The sequence below is a fragment of the Petaurus breviceps genome, unplaced genomic scaffold, assembly GCF_028583685.1.
Source record: "Petaurus breviceps papuanus isolate PSGF00001 unplaced genomic scaffold, PetGlider_PUasm1.0 178, whole genome shotgun sequence".
Lineage (NCBI taxonomy): Eukaryota > Metazoa > Chordata > Mammalia > Diprotodontia > Petauridae > Petaurus > Petaurus breviceps.
Genome location: NW_027185777.1, coordinates 8,564,985 through 8,581,431, shown reverse-complemented (window position 1 = coordinate 8,581,431; position 16,447 = coordinate 8,564,985). Strand labels below are relative to the sequence as shown.

At 39.4% G+C, this 16,447-nt stretch overlaps 1 protein-coding gene across 1 annotated transcript in view; it reads left to right on the top strand.

The window, feature by feature from the left end:
• The window catches only part of CUBN (cubilin), a 298,821-nt gene that overhangs the window by 156,917 nt on the left and 125,457 nt on the right, over positions 1 to 16,447 (top strand). Inside the window, exons 32-34 of the mRNA XM_069086260.1 lie at positions 2,149 to 2,305; positions 12,526 to 12,639; positions 15,506 to 15,616. Of these exons, the coding sequence (XP_068942361.1) occupies positions 2,149 to 2,305; positions 12,526 to 12,639; positions 15,506 to 15,616 (382 nt within the window). The remainder of the gene's footprint in view (positions 1 to 2,148; positions 2,306 to 12,525; positions 12,640 to 15,505; positions 15,617 to 16,447) is intronic.

The window sequence follows — 16,447 nt, the reverse complement described above, 5'->3', positions numbered from 1 at the left end:
CCAGATTTGAACTCAGGTCCTCCTCACTCCAGGGCGAGTGCTCTATTCACTCCACCACCTAGCCGCCCCCAAAGAAATGTATTATTGGAAAAGAAAATAGGCTAGTCACATAGAGCTAGGATAGCCAAAGGGCAGATCATGTGCTCCATTGGTGTCTACTATATTTAAAAGAACTCAAAGAAGACCCCCAGAAAATCGGTGTACCGCTTTGATGACTTAGGGGCAGAAATGGACCAGAACCACGTAGGATGCATTGTGATCTGTATCATTGTGGGGAATAGCCAGATCACTGATCTCACTGGTTCCTAGGAGTATTGCAGTATGAATCAAAATGATTCCCATTCCCATATATGTGCTCGAGTGAACCAACCTCAGTTACACTTATAACTAAATATTGAGTGACTTTATGAATAATCAGCTTGCATTTTACACAAAGTAATCCTTTCTCCCAAAAGAAGTATATGTGGCAGCTTACTGTGAACATAGGCAAGTGGATTATGATTTCCAAATTGTAATTTTAAGCTGGGGTTTTAGAGGTTTAGTTGTCTTTATCCTGATGAATTTCTTACTTGCATTATTTAAATGAATAAGTTTATGAAACTAGCATCCAAAATCAAGGAACTCATTTCCCTCTAGACTATACACGCCATTGTTCAACTACAGAGTGAGAAAAGAGTGATCTTACATCAGACAAGGTCATAAGAATGGTCTGGGAGCTCAACCAGTTAGTCACTTAGTCACTCATCATTCATTCAGTCTGATGCAACAAAGGTACTTTTAGTGTCTGATGTGTAAAAGCACTAAATACTACAGGGGATGTGAAGATGGATAAGAAACATTTGCTGTCCTTATGGAGCTAAAAGTCTAATGCGAAAATAGGATATGTCCAATGGTGACACATTATATATAATGAATATACCATCATTAATATATAATATAATAAAATAATTAATAACATATAATTATAAGCAAGGTAGAAACTGACAATGCAACAAAAGGGTACAAATAGACATTTTTTCATAATGATAGAGAATAAAACTCCTACCCAGACACTAACATTCACATCCCTGATATTCTCTGCAAATTGTAGCTCTCTTCCTCCCACTTCCCTGCTCTTTGTTCAACATATCATGAAGAGAGAAAAGATGGAAGAAAGATCCATACAGGCTTCCAGAAAGACTGTGATTCCAACCAAGGATCCTTCTCCATTCATTCACTGGTCCATTCATCCAACCATCCATGCGTTCAGTATCTACTGTGTACGCCATATTATCAGATTAGAAGGAGTAGAGATATTGACAAAGATGAGAACATTGATAGAAGCTGCAGTAGTTCTAGCTGTAAGCTCTTAGAAGTGACCTCAGAAAATTACACTAGCTCTTGTGGTAATCACAGATTAATGTAGCAATATGACAAGAAAAAAGTCAGTTGTGATAAATCCCAAGGAAAAAATATATTTCTTTTTAACCCTATCTTTATAGGTCTGAGAGCTGGGATCAACCAGCTAGACAATCTCATCCACTCCCCTTATTTTATACATGAGTACACTGAAGCTTCTTTAGTCCCCCAAAATCTATCTCCTATATTATGACCCTTCAATTGTTAGCACAGGGAAGGACTCAGTAGGTGTTTTAAGGGGCCTGACTGACCCAGGGACATCATTGCCCCAAATCTTTTATGTTCTCTCTTCATTCAATATCCCAGGCTGTTCCCAGCACAGACTGGTACATGAGGCTTCCTCAGAGACACACAGAGGAAACTTCTCAGAAACACTGGTCCTGTAGAGGTGCTGTTGTGCCATGAAGGGGTCTCCCCTGACTCACTTTCCCTGTCCTTACTTCCAAGACAGTTATTTCTGCAACCAAAGAATAATGGACCAACCTATAAAAGTGCCAACCCAGTTTTTGACTCTCTCTGTTTATCAGTTTCCATAGGCAACTTCCTAAGTGAAGAGAATCCAGTTCCCTCACTGGGTATACTGCAACTTGTTGTGCATTGAGATCAGCTGTGCTGATTTCTTTCATTGCAGAAATGATATTCCTGACACCACTTGTGGTCTACTGTTGATGGCCCTTATGCATGAGTATTTGTTGACATTGTTGAATCTCAAATCCTAACTGTCTTGCCTGCTGTTTCACTTTTGTGAAGGTCCATGATGGTTCAAATGCAGCGTCTGCTGTCCTTGCCAACCTTTGTGGAAGACAGCGACCCATCCCCATCATCTCTTCAAGAAATACCCTCTTTGTGAGATTTCAGTCCACCGGCGCCGGCTTGAACAGAGGCTTCCGGGCTCATTTCAGAGAAGGTAAGTCCTATGTGAATGTCTGGATGGCCCCTTGGTCTTTTGTATCATTAGCCTCTCCTTTTCTACACGTTGATCTTGCTGCTCACCTGAAGTCCAGATGGTCCAAAGAAAATTGTTGATGAGCAGGGAAATCCTAACTAATTTATTTGGATTATCTTAATTGAATTTCATAATAGTACAAAAGCAGAGTACTTCTTATTTGCTTACTGAAGGATCCCTCTCAAAATTCTCCCTGTGCGGGCTGAGGCAGCATTTCATGGTGGAAAGATGTGGAGGCAAAGAATCTGGGTTCAGAACTCAGCTCTGATGTGTATGACCTCTGTGACCTTGAGCAAACCACTTAATTATCATAATTGGGATGAAATTTGCTAATCTGTAAAATAAGGCATTGGATTAGATGATCTTTAAGGCTTCTTTCAGTTTTAAATCTGTGATCCTATGAGAATGATTCTTTTTCTCTCCTTGTCACCATTTCCTTTTTGTCTTCTTTTCTTGTTTTTGACTCAAGGCTAATTTTATTTTATATAACTGCATAATATGTTATAAAATTATATTAATAATAATAGCTGACATCTGTATAGTGCTTTAAGGCTTGCAAAATGCTTTACATATTTTACCTTCTTTGATTTTTATAACCTATTTTTCCTTTATTTTCTTCATTGAATTTCTTTGCTTATTGAGAGCAAGATGCTGTTATTTGAATTATTAACACCTAACACTGTTTGTTTAAAAATCATTTTATTTGTTACTTCTATAAAATCATTAAAAAAAACCGATGAGGGGAAGACCTATTGATACTGATAAGACACTTCTTTCATCTCGAGGCTCCTACATTCTACTGTCAACTACATCCTTCCTGGATAGGGTATATTAGATCAAGCAAAACTTTCTAATCATAATCTCTATTGTAGTCTTATGGGCTAATAAATATTTTGTAATGGCTCAGCTATGGTTTCAAAATGTCATTGAAAGGTAATCTTTCATATGAGAAATAATTCAATGCTTTCTTCAGTACATTAAAGGTCTCTGATTTTGTCGATGTGGGCACTCCTACCACCAACACCAGTCTAAGTAGATTGTCTTCAGGGATTGTCATAACTGAAAAAAAAATCCATCCCATGGGCAATAACTCAGTGATAAACCTCCCTGAATATAGCTGGGCTGGTCCTCACAGGCAAGCAATCAGTCAGTCATCCAGGTTCTGCTCTTAGACTCTCCTATGGCCCGACAGTGTGGTCCCCTGGCAGAACCTTCAAGAAACCAAGGTCACTTTTATGGCACAATTAGGAATCAGAGGAGAACTTTGATGAAAAAGAAAACCAAATGTCTCTAATTTCACAAATCCATACTTTTTATAAAACTGATTGTTTAAACAAGAAACTTAAGTGTAAATTAAAAGGGAAAATTGTGAAATTTAGTCTAATACCAACTTTAGTGGTTTTGTGAAATACATGTAGTTTTCCTCATTAATTTCTCTTTTTTCCTGAGCACTTGGAAGTTGGTGTCATTCCCTGTTAATCTCTTTAATCTGGGCATTCTGGCCATAAATGGTTCGGAGACACCTGTGGCTTTTAAGGTTTTGTCTCCCACAAAAGAGTTAAAGGCTCCCACAAAAAAAGTCCCAGCATAGTTTGAAATTTAGAATGTGGATATGGGAAACAAGCTGACCCTGGTGAAAAATTCCAGTTCAGGAATGAAGGCTTGAGAATATAAGCAGTACTACTACCTTGGTAAAGAGTCATTATAAATCCAGAAACCCTCCTAAATCCAACTTAGATGAAGAGAATTAACCACACAACAATTTGAAGCAGAAACTCAAAGGAGAAAATGAATTTTCCACAAGACCTGAAAAAATACCTGGAAGAAATGAAGCAACAGAAAGTCAGCCAGCAAGCATTTATTCAAAGGACTTACTATGTCCCAGGCACCGAGCTAAGCATTGAAGATAAAAATACAAGCTCAAAGAAAGTCTCTGCCCTCAGGTTTACATTGAATGGGGAAGACAAGGTTCCCAATAGGGGAATGCTGGGAAACTGGCTAAAAAGTGGTGAATGAAGAACATTAGAAGTGGAGCAGGGAGAGGTAGGAAGGACGGTAGGCTTGGGCTCTACCTCAAAATGGAGGTGCTGAGAGGAACTCTCCAGTGGGACGAGGAAGTATTCTGAGTAGAGGGATGTCCCAGAGGCTAAGGGTACTTCCAGAATTAGAAGACCATTGAGGCTTCATGGTGAAATCTGGTGAGTCAGAATTCATTGGAGTCAGGATAGCGAGGGATTTAAAAAGATTAAAACTCTGGTGGAAAGATTGAAGATTGAGAAATAACTTAGGAAAGAAAGTACACCCAAGCAGCAGACTCCTTGAAAATTAAAATAGACCAAGCAGAAATTGGTGACTTCATGGAACAATAAGAAATATTGGAAGGAAAATTTTTTTTAAATGGAAAAAATATAAGGTATCTGCTATCTAAAACAACTTACATTGAAATTAGGTCAAGGAGAGATAATTAGAGAATCATCAGACTCCCTGAAAAGCATGATAAGGAATAAACCTGGATATTCTATTTCAAGAAATAATAAATTAAAACTTCTTAGATCTATTAGAACTGGAGGGCAAAGTAAAAATAGAAAGAATACGGCAATAATCTCCTAAAAGAAACCCCAAAAGGAAAGGTCCCAGGAATGTTATAGTCAAAATCCAGAACTCTCACATCAAAGAAAAATTACTGCAAGCAGTCAAAAAGAAGTTTAAATACCAAGAAACCATAGTCAGGATCACACAGAGCCTGGTAACCTCTGCTATAAAATCTTGGAATACATTATTCTAAATGGGAAAAGAAGATGTAAGCTTACAACCAAGAATAACTTACCCCCCAAAAGCTGAATATAATCCTACAGGGGGAAAATGGATCATTAATGGATGAAAGGACTTTCATGTATTCCTGAAGAAAAGACCAAAGTGAGTCAAAACTTTGAAATGCAAAATCTAGTCAGGAGAAACCTAGGAAAATAAATATATTTGAGCTATCAGCAAAGGGTTTATAAGTAAAGGAGGTAAGATGATGATGTGCTAATATTCTAATGGGTGAAAAAAGCATCCCTTCAGAAATACAAGGTCTTCAAAGAACATTTAAGAAGTGAAATAAAACAATTTTGAGTGGATTGGTTCTGCTCCCTTAATTTTAAGAGGGGGGGAAAGGGAATCAATCAGTCATTCAGCATGTATTTATTAAGTTAAACTATATGCCAGACAATATACAAGGTACTGAGGATACAAGTACAAAGAATGAATCTCTTGGTTCAAGAATATGAACCAGGGCTGGGGAACCTGAAGCCTTGAGGCCACATGTGGCCTTCTAGGTCATTGGACACAGCCTTTTGACTGAGTCAACGTTTTACAGAACATGCTTTTATTAAGGGAATTTGTCCTGTAAAGTCTGGATTCGGTGAAAGGGCCACCCTTGAGGACCCAGAGGGTCACATGTCACCTCGAGGTCACAGGACATTTTAGTAGCATTATTTGCATGACTCCAAATTACTTTCCAAAATGGTTGTTTGTAGTGATTCAAACCTCTACCAACAATGTACCAGTGTGCCTATTTTTCTATACTCCTTTCAGCATTGACTAATTCCATCTTTTGTTATTTTTGCAAATTTACACAACATGGGATGAAATTTCAGACTAGTTTTGATTTGCATTTCCCTGACTATTCATAAAATGGACATTCTGTTATGGAGTTATTATTCTTGTTTGTTCAGTTGTTTCAGCCATGTCTGATTCTTCCTGACTCCATTTGGGGTTTTCTTGGCAAAGGTACTAGAGAGGTTTGCCTTATCCTTCATTTTATAGAAGAGGAAACTTGAGACAAACAGGGTTAAGTGACTTGTTCAGGGTCATACAGCTAGTAAGTGTTTGATACCAGATTTGAGCTCAGGCAGATAAGTCTTCATCACTCCAGACCCAGCACTTTATCCACTGTACCACCTAATCTGCTAAAGCTAGAATTATTAATAGTTTGCAACTTTTCTTTGAGAAATGTGTTAATTTCCTTTGATCATTTATCTATTGATCATAAAGTTAATGAATTCATGTATATATATATACATACACATATACATATATATATATACTAATAGTAGTTGTAGGTTAAAGGAGTACATTGGTATCATAAGGAGAGTACTTAATGAATGTGGGAGTTAAGGGGAAAAAAAGAAAAAAAAGGAAAGGTAAGAACTGGTGATCTAGTCTGGGTAAGGTGAAGATAAGAGAAGCAATGGAATAGAGTAAATCAATCAAGTTTTTATTAAGCACCTACTATGTTACAGACATGGTTCTGGGTACTGGGAATATAAGGACAAAGAGTGAAATTCTGCCTGCTTACAAAGAACAGTCATTCTAGTGGGAGACAACGTGTGTACATGTGAGTGTGTGTGTGTGTGTGTGTCTATACAGTTTAAGAATAAAAAAAGTACCAGCATACACAAAGTAGTTAAAAGCAAGGTATTTAAGGAAGGAGGTTACTGGCAGTTGAGGGGCTCATGAACATCTTCCTGCAGAAGGTAGGGGCTTAAGAATGAAGAGAGATAAAGAAGGGATTGTTTTCCCAGCATGGGGCATGGCTAGTGCAAATAGACAGGAACAGGAGATGAAATGTCATGTTTGAGAGCAGAGAGACTAATATTCAGTGAGGCTGGAAGGATAGTTTGGGGTCACATTGTATAGCACTTTCAAAGCCAAATACAGACCTTCCTATTTTACCCTGGAGGCAATAGAAAACCATGGGAATTGCTTGAGTGGGACAGTCACATGGTCAGAGCTGAGTTTAAGGAAAAGTGCTTTGGCAGCCATGTGCAGCATGGCCTAGAGTGGTGAGAAACTTGAGGAAAGACTAATTGGGAGGCTATTGAAATAATCTAGAAATAGAGAAGCATGACCTTCCCCCGGCTCCGGCTTCCACCCTCCCTAATCCATGTAAAAAGGGGACTCTAAACAAACTTTGGAGCTACAGAACCCACAAAATGACACAGAGAAGCTAACCTCCAGCTGAGAACAGCCCGGCAGGCCGGCAGGAATCGGCCAGCACAGCGCTCTGGGAGCGGCGCCCAGCCCCACCGAGGCTTTAGCCCCAGGCGGGCCTGACCAGCCACAGCCAGAGGGACTCCAGATCAGCAGCAGCTGTGGCCGTTTCCAGATTTATCAATACATAGATGCGAAGGACAAGGTGAGAGGTCAGTGCAGTCTGGACTTTGGGACCCAGTAAGTGGGATTGCGTGGCTTCTACCCCCGGGGCGAGAAACTGGCACAACCAGCCAGCACCACGTGGCAGCTTCAGCTCCTGGCCTGCAGAGGGTAGGGGGACCAAGCACCAGTCTGAGGGGTATTTGCTCTTGCTTTAACCTGCTTGGATCTGGATTGCAGTCTAGGGTGGAGGTCCTGGGGTGTGTGTCCAGCTTGCCAGAGAGTGTGGAGACCTCAGAGAGGGCACCCATCTAATACCTCCAGCAACTGAGAAAACCCCAGCGTTTGGGACGAAAACTCCCCTGTCTGGTGGCAGAGTCCTACTGTGGCAACAAGCCCAAAAGTCAAATAATTGAGTGGCAAAATGAGCAGGCAAAGGAAGCAAAGCAGACAGAAGATTCCAACGTTACACTCCTATTTTGGGGACAAGAAGGAGCAAGGCATGGAACAGGAGGAAAACAGTGAAGTCAGAACTCCTGCACCAAAAGCTTCAAAGGAAAATACAAGCTGGTTACAGGCCATAGAGGACCTTAAGAAGCAGATAAGAGAAGTGGAGGAAAAATTAGGAAGAGAAATGAGAACAATGCAAGACAATTATGAAATGAGAGTCAACAGCCTGACTGAAGAAAATAATACCTTAAAAAACAGACTGACTCAAATGGCAAAGAAGGCTCAAAAAGGCACTGAGGAGAAGAATGCCTTAAAAAGTCGAATTTGCCAGATGGAAAAAGAATCTCAAAAGCTCACTGAGGAGAATCATTGCTTCAGAATTAGATTGGAGCAAATGGAAGCTAATGACTTTATGAGAAATCAAGATGCTGTTAAACAGATCCAAACAAATGAAAGAATAGAAGGCAATGTGAAATATCTCATGGGAAAGACCACTGACCTGGAAAATAGATCCGGGAGAGATAACTTAAAAATTATTGGACTACCTGAAAGCCATGACCAAAGTAAGAACCTAGAAAGCATCCTCCAGGAAGTTCTCAAAGAAAACTGCCCTGATGTTTTAGTACCAGAGGGCAAAATAGAGGTTGAAAGAATCCACCAATCACCTCCTGAAAAAGATCCCAAAAAGAAAACTCCTAGGAATATTATAGCCAGGTTCCAGAATTCCCAGATTAAGGAGAGAATATTACAAGCAGCCAGGAAGAAACAATTTGAATATTGTGGAAACACAATCAGAATAACCCAGGATCTGGCAGCTTCTACACTGAGGGATCGAAGGGCTTGGAATGTGATATTCCGGAGGTCAAGGGAGCTGGGACTAAAACCAAGAGTCACCTACCCAGCAAAACTGAGTATCATGTTTCAGGGGAAAATTTGGTCATTCAGTGGAATACAGGACTTTCAAGCATTCTTGCTGAAAAAACCAGAGTTGAATAGAAAATTTGACATTCAGATACAAGAAGCAAGAGAAACATGAGAAGGTAAATAGGGAAAAGAAATCATAAGGAACTTATCAAAGATGAACTATTAACATTCCTACATGGAAAAAAAATAATTGTATTTTATGAAACTTTTCTCTGTAGTTGAAGGGATTAGAAATATATATATATATATATATATATATATATAATGTCTATATATGAGGGTATATGGGCATTGAATACATATGTGAATGTGTATTTATGTTTGCAGGTATACATAGATAGAGGGCACAGGACCAATTTAACAGGAAGGGATGATACTTAAAAGGTGAAATTAAGAGGTGAGAGGAATATAATGAGAGGAGATGGGGAGAGACAGATTGGGGCAAACTATCTCATACAGAAGAGGCAAGGGAAAATGGTTACAATGGAGGGGAAGAATAGGAAGGCAAAAGGGAATGGGTCAACCTTATTCCCATTGAATCTGGCTTGAGGAGGGAGTGAAATACACACTAAATAGGGGATCTCACCCTCCAGGACAATAGGGGGGGGAAAGGTAATGGGGGGGTCATGGAAGGGAGGACAGGCTGGGGGGGGGAGGGAAGTTGGAAGCACCCACTTTTTAAAAGGGACAGGATCAAAATAGAGAATAGAACAAATGGGAGGTGGGATAGGAGGGATGGAAATATAGTCAGTCTTTTACATTATATCTACTATGTTATTGTTTTGCATTAGCTGCACATGTACAACCTATACTGAACTGCTTGTCTTCCCAGTGGGGGTGGGTGGCAGGGGGGAAGGGAATGAATCTGGAATTGAAAGTTTTAAAATCAAATATTCAAATATATATATATGTGTGTGTGTGTGTGTGTGTGTATACATATTATTATTAATACCATCTTACATGTAATGAAGAAATAAGATATACAGGCACTGAGGCATAGAGATCCAATGGAAAAGTCGAAATGGGTATAGGAGAAAATATGGGAGAGAGCAGATTGGAGGTGGGGATATCCTGTGGGATTGCTGTTTTGGGGGAATGGGTGGGGGAAAAACAGGGAGAAAATTTGTAACTCAAAATCTGGTGGAAACGAATGATGTTAAATCAGAAGTTAATAAAGCATTAAAAAAAAAGAAATAATCTAGAAATAATCAATGGAGATGTGGTGAGGGCCAGAACTAAGGTACCTGTATGAGTGTAGGGATGGTGCCAGACGTGAGAGCCACTGTGAAAGCAGCTGATTGAATGGATGGAATGAAGGGGAGCAGAGAGTGCAAGATAATGCCAGGGTCATGAACGTGGGAAACTGAAAGGATGGAAGAAGGAAGCAAGCCCAGAAAAGAAGAGTTGTTGTTGTTTGTTGTTATTTAGGGCAGATGGAAGAGAATGGATTCAGTTTGGGACACATTGAATTTAAGATGTCTCTAAGATATCCAGCTGGAAATGTCCAGTGGGCAGAGATGCAAAAGTGGAGGTCAGCAGAGAAACTGGGGTTATATGCGTGTGTGTGTGTGTGTGCATATATGTATGTATAACAGAAGCACATTACTGAATATCTATGTAATGGAACACCAGTTATAAACCACTGATATTGACCCCCTCACTTCCACCTTCTTTCTAAAGAATGGAAGCCTACTGCTAAGAAACGAAACAATGTAAGAGGTTATGATAGAGAGGTCTTCTCAATTAACAATTCTAACCATGAATGTGAATGGTATAAACTTACCCAAAAAATCAGAAGAGGGCAGCAGAATGGATTAGAAAGTAAAATAAAAAATATATTGTTTTCAAGAACCACACACAGAATGAAAATAAGAGGATACAGAAGAATTTATTATGCTTCAGATGAACTAAAAGAAATGGGAGTAGTAATCATGATCTCAAACAAAGTATGGCATATGAATGCAATGGATTATTAATGCACTATAAAAATTAGAAAAGAGATAATCTCATAGAATCTTGGTAAGATTTGTTTTAACTGATTCAAATTGAAGTGAGCAGAGTAAGAAGAACAATTTCTATAACAGCATCGTAAAAGCAACAACTTTGAAATACTTAAAAATCTTGATGAAAACAATGACCAATCATGTTTCCAAAGGACATAATGATGTTATCCACCTCCTAACTGGGAAGCAATGAGTTCAAGGTGCAGAAAGAGACATGCATTTTCAGAGATGGACACAGTATGGATTTTTGTTCAACTGTTTTTATTTGCTGTAATTTTTTTCTTTTTTTTCCAAGTGGGGGTGACTGGGAGGAAGGGAATAGTAATGGCAATACAAAAATGAGAGAAAGAAGAAAAGAGGGCCACTGAAACATTTGTTTAAATACACCAGAGAGAACAGAAAAGATTAGAAGGAAGCACAGATAAGCAAGATAACTTTGAAAGTAAAATGTTGAATTCATTCTGTGTTTTTTTAAAGCAAGCTCTCTAGTTTGGAGAGTCTCAGTTTTATTTACAATTCTCTTTTTATGCTTTTCTGTTTGGGGTTTTTTTTCCACAAAAGAAATGCTAGACCAGAATTCAAGGGGACCTGGATTCTAGTCCTGCCTTTGTACTACTTTGTTTCAACAAACATTTAAGTAGCCTCAGCCTAGATTTCTTTACTTGTAAACTGCAGTTACATCTAGTTGTAGCAGATAGTTCCTAAAATTCTCTCTAGCTCTAAAACTGTGTGACTTTATTTCAGGGGCTTCCTAGAGAATGTGACATGTCATATGGATGAACATTTGATTCCCCAAAGAATGTTCATTCACTTTGTTTTGCCTCTGAATCTGGCTTGACATTGGTGTTCAGAAAGGATAATAAATTAATGGAATTCTGATGCCGTTTAATCATTGATTTCTTTTTTGAGGTCTATATGTTTAAAAAAAATGGAAATTTCAGAAATAATTCCTGTGGACTGACAAAATGCTTTCAGTTCTATCTCATTGCAAGATGTATTGTGTAAAGTCATTGGATTTGGCCATACATTGGCCTCTCACACTTGGAAGTATGATCATCTTCCATATATCTTCTAAGTCTATGAAGGTATTTACTATGTTCTAGAAAGATAATTGTATGTGCATTTATAGAAATACAGAATGATAAAGTAAATCCCTTTCTAGCAATGCTTTTTTGTATTTGATAGAGTTAGGCAGCCAAGGCCAGACCTTTGTGGAAATTACAAAGCCAACTGATCACCTCTAAATTCATAACTCTGCTCCACTTCCACACTTCCTGCATTTAGGAATACTATTACAAACACTAATTATCCTTCCAATATCCCTTGGGCTAATGTGCAGCTGTAAGGAAGACTATCTTGCTGACAGAGCCTCTGGGAAATACTTGAGAAGTCAGGACAATCTCTGCACGTTTCCATTCACCAGAGCACTCAGCTTCTGGGATTTCACTACAGTCAGTTAGGAGCAACTGCGTATCGTGTGTCTGTCTGTCTTTCTATTTATCCTTTCTATCTTTACTGTCTTTCTATCTATTCTTTCTGAATGTCCTATCTGTCCATCTATACTTTCTGTTTTGGTCTTTCTCTCTATCTATAACCGATCTATCTATATGTGAAAAATATATATATATATAAAATTAATATAACAAAATGTGTATGTTTTGCTCTCAGCCTGTGGAAGCTTCATAGTCACTGATTCTATTGGTACTATTTCCTCTCCTTTGTACCCGGCCAAGTACCAAAATAACCAGAACTGCAGCTGGATAATCCAAGCTCAACCTCCATGTAAGTAAAAAAAAAAAAAGCCAAAAACCTCACAAAAACATGTCTGTGGGAAAGTTAGCTGGATGACTAATATCCTTATCTCCTCTGCGCTAACAATAAGAAATCCCTCCTCTGCTTCTTTAGGAAGTCCTGCATCCTGATGAGGCAGAGAACAAAAATGGTCTAATCTGCCAGGGAGGACTGTGTGTGTGTGTGTGTGTGTGTGTACTCATGCGTGCACACACACATGCAGAGACAAAGGAAAAACATATAACTCTGCTGTGGTATTGGATATAAGAGACCAGAAGTCAGAGCAGCAGGTTATCTGACAGAAAACAGTGGACAAATATGCCAAGCACACACCCTGACTTGTGGTAGATACTCAATAAGTAACTGTAGAAGAATGATAAAGATACCCAAAGTTAGAAAATTCTGGGCATATAGAATAAGAATATAGTACTCTTAGGTCTGCAGATCTTTAATCCAATTTGACAAACACTTATTAACAACCTATATGCTAGATGTTAAGGTTACAAAGACAAAAAAGGAAGACAATTCCTGCCGTCAAGGAGCTTATATTCTGCCAAGGTAAGACAAAATTACCACAGATAAATATAGGGTACATACTAACAAATGCAGTGACTTCATAACAACCGGGGATCAGTAAAGGCCCCTTGAAAGAGGTGACTTTTGAGCTGAGCCTTGAACACAGCTGGGGATTCCAAGGTTGGAGGTGAGAAGGAAGAACATTTAGATGTTGGTGCCCTCAATGGAGGTAGAGAGGTTTGGCAGAGGGATGGGTTTGAGGAAAGAAGATAAAGAATTCCATTTTGAGTTTGAGATGTCAATAAGATATCTAAGAAGAACTGTAATCTGGGTATTGGTAGTATGTGACTGGAATTCAGGAGATATGTTAGTGCTGCAGAGAGAGATTTGGGAGTCATTTTTCATGGAAGTGGTACTTGAACTCATGGGGTCTCTGAGAGAGAAGGAAGAGGAGTTCAGCCTGTAACCCTTGGGAATACCCAAACTCAGAGGACCAGAGAGGGACGATAATCTAGTGAAGAATAAAGAGGAGCAGAGACATTTCAAAAGTCCTATAACTAGTTATACAATAATAATATAATATAGAGAACTAGTTATAATATATAGTATAGATGGAATATAATATATGAACTTTGAGCTTATTCATAAAAGAGAATGAGGATCCCAATGATGGGATGGGCCAGAATTGCTGTGGTTGTAACATAGAAACCAACCATTTGTCTGAGAAAGGAAGTGGTGCTGCCTGTATTTCTAGAGCTAATTTTTCAGGAGTCAGGCCTAGAGTCCACATTCGATTCCTTGCTATCTTCTCAGGGCACCATATTTACTAAGCTGTTTCTGAGCTTCATCATGTGTGGCATAGACCACCCCTCTGCATACCTTCTGTTGGCTGTGCTCAGCTAGTCCTATGAAGCATCCCTTTAACCCCAAATCTATCTGCTGTGTCCAGCTTATATCTACCTGCTGTTGCCTTACCTTTCCAAACAGTCGAGATGAGGTGGGGCAGTTAACCAGTGAGTTTCCCTAGTGAAAAAACTGAAATCCAAAACAGCTAATTAAAAATCTAGTGTTTCATATACCCAGGTCCAGGCTCTTTTCATGTCATTCCTTGTTACAGTTGCATATTTAGGGTTAACAGTTCTGTAGGAACCTTGATTGACATGGGTAAACTGGGAGCAAGTGATGTAATCTTCAGCCAATCCGTGCTCTGGAAGGTGGAGCTTCAGAGAATCCCCTGCCAGAGTTGGACACCCACATAAAGGAGGCTGGGGCCTCCAGCAATGGGTCTTTTCAGTCCATTATTTATTTTCCAGTGAGTTACAAACCATTTAGATTAAGGACCTCCCTGACCCTAGCTGTGGGCACAGCCAGAAAAGGAAGTGAATGGAAGAGATCTCACTCTGAAGATTAAGGCCCCTGAGAAAAACAACAAAAGAAAAATGTACCCGGGCACACAGAGTCCTGGGAGGGATTCAAAGCTCCCTTTATTAAGCTCCGAACCTTCAGGCGTTGGCTCTTCTCTTTATAAGTAAAGTAAAACTCTGTGGTTCAGTGTGTGCCAGTACAGGAAGGGTATTATGTTTTCTTTTACATACACAGAATCAGAATATAAGGAAAGACCTATTCTTAACCAAAATACCTGCTGGAAAAATAGCCATTGCCTGTGGAAAAAAATGCTAAGTCTGAGTCTAATAAGCATATAGCTGAAATTTGATCCCATAGCCCTCCTTGAGGCTTTCTCCCTGACACTTCCCTCTTGTATAAGTGGGGGTCAGGTTTACTGAGGGCCTGACCCCCACTTATACTTCCCTAGACACTTTTGGAAGCAGCAAGGATATTTGTCTTCTAAGGAGAAGCCTACTGACATAGTCATTGCCCCATAAAAGAGACACCCAAGCACTGTTAGGGGACACCATGCTAGTAAGGGAGGCCTTGAGAGTAAAAGTGCCCCCCTCCCTAATCCAACAGAATCTTCCCATGGGCATATAAATGTAATGATAGTCTCCTGCCCTCCCCTTTCCAGGAGAACCCAAATTCTGAAGGTCCATCTACTATTGTATCTTCCCTTTTCTCAACCCTGTGTGGACAGGCCAAAGTCATGAGATTTCTCCCTGTAGAAGCTTAATCCACAGGAGGAGATAATGAGTCCTTCCTGTGCTCTGAAGAGCACCTGATATGCAGTCCCCAGCCAAAAAGAACCATTCTGTTCCATCCTTCCAGTGTGTGCCACTCTATCACAAAACAGGGTCACCCAACTACTACTGTGTACAGAGTGCTTAGAGACCTCTTGTTCCCAATGGGATTAATGCAGCTTTTGACTTTGTCCTCTTCTCTATTATAGTCAATCACATCACCCTCTCGTTTACTCACTTTGAGCTTGAATCCAGCACCAACTGTTCGCGAGACTTTGTAGAAATTTTGGATGGAAACGATTATGATGCCCCTCTCCAAGGTAATGAATGCATCCTTTTAACTTTATGTTGTTATTAGGAAAATTTTTCATCTATTTGTTTTTCAAGGTGATGGTGATTTATGGTCATTGCATTTCCAGAATCCTTCACTATAGATATAGAGAACATCAAACCAAGTTCAAAACAAAACAAACAAAAAACTTGGAAGTATGCAAAATTTGTTTTAAAAGAAACAGAATTGCTCAAAAAATAGAGAGGATTTCCCATTTGCAGTGTCAAGGCAAAATTTACTGGAGATTTCTGTGGGTCTCAGAAAGATCAGGACAGTTAATTAGGATAGATAGAATAGGATAGAATCAGAGGTGGGGAACATGCAGCCTTGAGGCCACATGTGGCCTTCTAAGTCCTCAAGTGTGGACTTTTGGGATTTGTTCTGTAAAGTTTGCATTCAGAGGGCCACACTTGAGGAACTAGAGGGCCACATGTGGCCTCAAGGCTGCAGGTTCCCCACCACTGGGATAGATGGCTAGATAACAGGTAAGATAGATAACAGTTAAGACAGGATAATTAAAAAACCTGGGAGGCTGTTCAAGAAACATGGATTATTTGGCTGTTTTTGCATAAAATCATTGTGCTGTGCTTTTAAAAGCCACAGAAACAGGAGATAGTAAGCATCTTAGCAAAAGGAAAAAATGGCTTTTCAGTTTTGAATAGATTTCTGTCAGGCAGCTCTCCTCTTGCTGTTACATTGATATTTAAATCTATTTCTTCTGCCTTTTTCCTTAAAAGGACTTGAAAACAGCTGTCTGCCATCCTCTGCATTAAAGACTCTTATTCCTGAAGATGATTGTTGTCTTGCTTCTGATGCTTTT